The sequence below is a fragment of the Octodon degus genome, unplaced genomic scaffold, assembly GCF_000260255.1.
Source record: "Octodon degus isolate 3935 unplaced genomic scaffold, OctDeg1.0 scaffold00053, whole genome shotgun sequence".
Classification (NCBI taxonomy): Eukaryota; Metazoa; Chordata; class Mammalia; order Rodentia; family Octodontidae; genus Octodon; species Octodon degus.
Window position 1 is genome coordinate 6,206,315 of NW_004524629.1, and position 6,255 is coordinate 6,212,569.

Below are 6,255 nucleotides of genomic sequence, written 5' to 3' on the forward strand. Positions count from 1 at the left end.
TATACAATGTCTTTTAAATAAATTGTAAGTCAAAGATACAGTATAAATCTTAGAACAAAAATTAAGATTAAGCAATATTCAGAAAATTAAATGTTTCAAAACAATTGAACTAAGAAAAAGTTTTCATGATAGCAAAGATGTACTAAGAGTAAAACATTATTAAATACTGGAATAGCAAGTAAATGACCAGCACTTCTAACAGTTTGAGGATAGGATATCGCACAATCACATGCAGTTTTCTAATGGCACATTTTTAGAGCATAACCCATCCTTAAGTAATACATGAATGTATGTTAAAGTAGTTTTCAAGTAAACCCTGCTTCCTAAAAAAATAAAGGTGAAGTAGTAAAAAACATCAGTTGACACAGCACCCATCCGGCAAGTATGAGGTCCTGACTTCAACTCCTGATAGGAAAAAAAAAAAAAGCAGACAACATTGTGACTCCATCTTCTCTGCAGCTGGTATCTCTCCCTGTGTCCTTAGTGCCCTCTTTGGGTTGATCTACCGGCCCAGGGACTTCGCATCTTACATGCTGGGCATCTTCATCTGCAACCTGCTGCTGTACCTGGCCTTCTACATCATCATGAAGGTAAGCAGAGAGTAGCCACATTGTCCTGGTGCCAAGCTGGCAATGGGATGATGCCCACTCCCCCCCCCCATGTCTCCTTGCAGCTTCGTAGCTCTGAGAGGGTCCTCCCAGTACCCATCTTCTGCATCGTGGCCACTGCAGTGGTGTGGGCTGCCGCCCTGTATTTCTTCTTCCAGAATCTCAGCAGCTGGGAGGTAAGGACCCATTCTTTTTTTCTATTTTCTTCTCTCTGTTTTGTCTTTCTAATCTTTCTACCTCCCTCTCCTACTGTACATGTTGCTTTTTATCTTTTTTTATTTTCAGTTTTTCAATGGAAAGGTTTTGCCAAAAAGGACTGATTTTAGGATCCAAACATGAATGCCAGGCCAGTGAGATAGTTCAGCAGACTGAATGTCTGGTTAGGCAAGCGCAGGGACCAGGGTTCAATCTCTGGCACCACATGCCATACTAGCCCTGCCCCCGGGTGCACTAAGCCACCAAGACTGGGCGTGGTGGTCCACACCTGTAATCCCAGCACTGAGGAGGCTGAAAACAGGAGGATCACTGAGTCTGAGCTGTGTAGTGAGATCCTGTACCAAATACATTAAAAATAAAATGAATTAGAATAAAAGACATGAATGCCTAAAATTGGCTTGTGGTCAGCACTTCATAAATTTGTAAGTGCTACAGACATTGCAAATTTGATCCTCAGTATTCATTGCATTATGATTCTGTTCCAAGTAGCTGCATAACGTGCAGAAACCTTGATGAATGGATCTTCTCCATCTTTCTAACACAATTTTTTCCCCATCCTGGGGACTGAACCCTGCATTTGATCTGACCTACACTCCCATCTTTTTTCCCCTCCTTTTGAGACAGGATCTCACTAAGTTGCTAAATAGCCCAAGCAGGACTGAAATTTGTAATCCTCCTGCCTCAGCTACCTAAGTGTGAGGATTATAGTCATGTGCCGCCTCAGCTTGCTGTTGTCCCTCTAGGTTTGTATATTCAGGCCTTTTAAATAAACAGGATCACACAATATGTGACCTTTGCATCCACTTGATTTAGCAAAATGTTCCTTGGGTCCATCTCTGCTGCCACGCATGGAAACACTCCAGGTCTTCCTGCTAAAAACTATGGCAGGGTGTGGGGAAGTGTGTATTTTACTTGCCCATTCATATGTGGATGAACACTGGGCTGTTTTTAATTTTTATCATTATGAGTGACTCTGCTGTGGACAACTGTGTTCGAGCTTTTGGGTGGAAGCTGACCCTCAGAGCCACCGAAGAGAACTTTTATAGCTTCCTGTGTGTGAAACACTAAAACAGTAGGTGAGGGAATCTTGCCTCCGTCCTGTCTTACCTTCCTCCAGGGAACCCCCGCTGAATCCAGGGAGAAGAACCGGGAGTGCATCCTGCTGGATTTCTTTGACGACCATGATATCTGGCACTTCCTGTCTGCTACTGCCCTGTTTTTCTCATTCTTGGTGAGTTAACTGCATCTTTTCATTGCTTTCATCTTACGCCTGACTTTACATTCTCGTCTTTGCTTTTCCCCTTGTCTTTGTACCTTCTTTGTTTGCTTTTTTATTTTTGGTACTGGGGATCACATTCAGGACCTTGTGCTTGTTCCTCAGTATACAGGTGCTTGTGCCACTTATCCCTGGCCCCGAATCCTGTTTATATTCCTATTTTCCCACTCCAGTTCTTCATGGTAATTCGATGTACCTATCAATTTATTTCTTTGTTATATTGTATCATTTGATGAGATCTTTATTTTTACTTCCCTTTTATTTTTTAATATTTTTAAACACACAGCGACAAAGCTATTTTCCCAAATTGCACAGCCTAGTTGTTAGGCTCAGACACGCAGAATTTCCCCAGAACCAAGGCTGGTGTTCACCTTCCTCTAACGTCGGGCTGTGCCCTTCCTCCCCCTCCTGCAGTCTCACTGCAAGTGTCCTGAGCATTTTATGACTCCCGGAGGCAGCCTCCCGGCCTCCTGGCCTCCTTGCCTTCTAACAAGTACCTCATGTTCAGTTTTCCCCTGTAGTTCCTCCATGTTTCGCCCAAACCCTTTCCCAGAAGCTATGTTTATTCGAGTCTCCCTAGGACGATGGTTCCCAGCATCCTTAAATCATACTTTTAACATTTCTAAACTAAAAGTCGTGGCTCCCGCTCACTGCAGACTCCTGGGCTCACAGCGCTGTCCTCTGGAGCGCGGGCCATACCACCTCAACGTGGGGAGGGTCTGCCCCCTAGCGGCCAGTTTGGAAGGTTCTTAGGACTGTGTCAGCGTCTTAGAACTTCTCTTTTGGCTAGGTGCCTTCCTGAGAGACAGAGATAGTAGAAGTGGCGCTCAGGGGTGCACGTGGGGAAACTAGTGGCCCGAAGAACTAGAAATGAAGGCCTAAGGGTCCATTTCTCTTATAGAAATAGTCAGTGCAAGCTGGACGTGGTGGCACATGCCTGTAATCCGAGCACTTGGGAATGAGTTCAAGACCAGCCTGGGCTACAAAGTGAGCTCAAGCCCAGCCTGGACTGCATAGCGAGACCTTGACTCAAAAAGACAAAAGAAATAGTCATAAGACTTCATTTCCTTTAACACTTGACCTTTTAAGCAATGACTTCTTGGTCCATTCTATCAAACTTTTTTTTTTAACCATCTTTCCTATATTATCTCCTGAGTTTAGTTTTTATTCCTAGACATATTACAGCCTGATATTCCACATTTTACTTGTTTGTGTGCTGTATGTCCGAACTTTCACTGAATGTGTACTTCAGGAGGGAGAGCTACTTCTCACTCACCCCAGCCACAGCTCCAGCGTCCAGGACAGCACATGTGAACTCTCACAAACACTTACATTAGCTGATAAATGAACTATCTCATTAGAGTTGCTTGTTAATGGCAAAGCATTGCAAAAGGCTGCAGGATACATGGAAACAAGTAAGGGAGTAGGTAGTGTTCCGTCTGGGGGAGTCAGAAAGTGGTGGGGGGTTCATGTGGCTGCAACTGTACATTCCTTTTATGTTTCTGCACCTCTCACTTCAGGTTTTGTTGACTTTGGATGATGACCTTGATGTAGTTCGGAGAGACCAGATCCCTGTCTTCTGAGCTTCTGGTATTAAAAGGAGAGCAATCCATCCTGGTGCTGTTTGGTGACAAATACAGTGACTGCAGTGATGTCCCCACAGTCTCACACTCCACTCATCCTTATGGTATCAACTCTGCTTTCATAGGAAGAAGAGGAGATGGGGATAGCTAAACCTGCAAAAAAGGCAGCAGAGGGCGGCCCAGGCTGTGGACGGAGGCAGCCTGAGGGGCCAAGAACAGCCAAGCTGCTTGCAACTCTGAAAGTTAGAAATAAACAAAGATGCAACACAGGAAATTTCTCCCACCCTCACCTGACACTGGTCAGCATGTGGCCCCTCTTCCCTCCAGCCACCATGCCCAGAAAGGGCAGCCACGTGCACTTGCCACCCAGAAACTTCAGCATGGTCATCTTTGCACCTCTGCTCCAGCCTCTGCTCTAGGTGTTCAAAGGCCATCGCGTTTCTTCAGGGCCCTGGAAGGACATGATTCTTCACAGTATGGTGCAAGGTGGATCCAAGGCACCACCCAACAGGGATAAACATCACAGCAGTCCCAGCCTGCAGCCTTCTCAGAAGGAATGCTGTATATTCCACAGGTCCCAGGTACCATTAGAAGGGCTGAGGACCAGGTGTTGTCCCACGATCCTCTGAACAGGTAACCAGCACTGGGACCAAGGCCTGGCTATTTGCCTTTTTCTTGGTGTCTTCATTTCACCACTGTGTATTAACCCTGCCTCTCAGCCTCTGCCTTTCTGGAAAAGCCCTATTATTCCATAAATCTGCTGAGCTCCACAATGGAAGAGGAAATGGGGAAAATTCCTCAGGCAGCAAGAGATACAAAAGAAATGACAGCTCAAGACTAGAAACACCAGCGTCCAGCAGACAGGCCTCATTGTCAGAACTGGGGTTCCTGCAGCAAATGCAGTCAAGGACCAGCACTTTCTTGGCCTCCCATTCTCACAGCTCAATTCTGTGTGCCCACATCACCTTTGGCAGAGAAATCTGAGCTCTAACCAGGGGGCTACTTTGGGGTCCTTTCCCTTTACTGTTACTTATATAGATCAGGGTACCAGATTTTCTCCCTGAAGTTCTTAGAAGTACATGAGGACAAGCACATTTTTCCTCTCTGACTGCAAAGAGCACAGGTAATGTGGTGTGTCTACTTGCACTTGTATGTCCTTCTAACGCTGGAAGTGGAAGTGCCCCATTTGCAGTCTTACATTGTCTGGCAACTCTGTCTCCCTGGAGTCCCATGTGACCAAGCTCCCTCACTGCCTGGAGGGTGACATCAGCAGCAAACAGATGTCCAAACCTTAGCACACGCACAGGCTCCCCTGTGAGACTGAAGTTATTTCTCGCCTCTGCTTCCTGGATCACTCATCAGAGAAGTGAATCCAGCATTCTTCCTTTAAAAATTAGTTTTTCTCTCAAATATTTGCATCATGTTCAAAAGCCTACTTTGGAAATCTGTCTAAACTGTTTGGTAAGCTTTTCCTGATTTTAAAAACATAAAGATGCTAAGTATGAAAATTTTTGTGTGCTTTTCTAAAATGCCTGCAAGTATATAAATGAGTCTTCTGTTATTCTTCATCCCTGAAAAACCTTTTGCTTCCTTGCTGGGCATGGTGGTATACAACTGTAATCCCAGTCTTCAACTCCTCCTAATGCAGGAGGATTTCTTTGAGTTCAGTGTCAGCCTGGGCTACACAGTGAGTTCAAGGCCAATCTGGACTATATGACAAAACCAAAATAAAGAAATATAAAATAAAAATTGTTGGCTTCCATAGGCCATATGAAGGCCACCAATCAAGTGGTTGTGTTAATTTAACACCTAAAGGCACTTTCAAAACTGTCACTTATTTGACCTAATTCTTCTTCTTCTTTTTTTAATCTTTTGTGAGACAAGATCTCACTATGCAGTTCAGGCTGGCCCTAAACTCACTTTGTTGCCCAAACTGGTCTCAAACTCACAATGATCCTCCTGCCTCAGCCTCCCAAGTGCTGGGATTATAGAAGTGCACCACTACACCCAGCTATGACCTAATTCTTTTACAGCACTCATGATTTCTAATCTAAAAGGACCCACTAACCAGGCATAGTAGGGCATGGCTATAATCCCAGCACTTGGGAGGCTGAGGCACGAGGATTGCCTGGGTTACATAGTGAGTTCAAGGCCAGCTTGAATAACAGAGGATGAACCTATCTCAAAAAAAAGGATCCACTAAGAAAATGTGAACAACAAAGTCAAAGTCCATTCCAATATCCTTGTGGCCTGAACTGACTACTTTTAAAGATACCTTACTGGTTCCAAATCTTATTTGGAAATATCATCAACGTGAATGGGATTTTATGGTTGGAAGATATAAGAAAGTCACAGAGCTATATCTGTGGGGTTGATGGGGGTGCCAGCATAGAGGGGAGCAACCAGAGTATTTAGTAGATGATCCTGCATGTGTGGACAACGCTTTTGCTAACTTTCGCCTGTGCCCATGCACTTCAATGTTTAAAAGGAAAAGCAAGGCCTACTCTGAAGGCCAAATTCAATGAGAGGGTAACAGAGCAAAGCCCGGACTGTGGAGAGGCCCCCTTGACAG

General features: G+C 44.8%; 1 protein-coding gene across 2 annotated transcripts in view; it reads left to right on the forward strand.

The window, feature by feature from the left end:
* Sidt1 (SID1 transmembrane family member 1) overlaps positions 1-5,374 on the forward strand; it is a 103,224-nt gene extending 97,850 nt beyond the window's left edge. For both annotated transcript variants that reach the window (XM_004633305.2, XM_023717570.1), the window contains exons 22-25: positions 485-590; positions 674-784; positions 1,942-2,055; positions 3,621-5,374. In XM_004633305.2, coding sequence (XP_004633362.1) covers positions 485-590; positions 674-784; positions 1,942-2,055; positions 3,621-3,683 — 394 coding nt within the window. In that variant the 3' untranslated portion in view covers positions 3,684-5,374. The remainder of the gene's footprint in view (positions 1-484; positions 591-673; positions 785-1,941; positions 2,056-3,620) is intronic.
* The last annotated feature ends 881 nt before the right edge of the window (positions 5,375-6,255 follow it).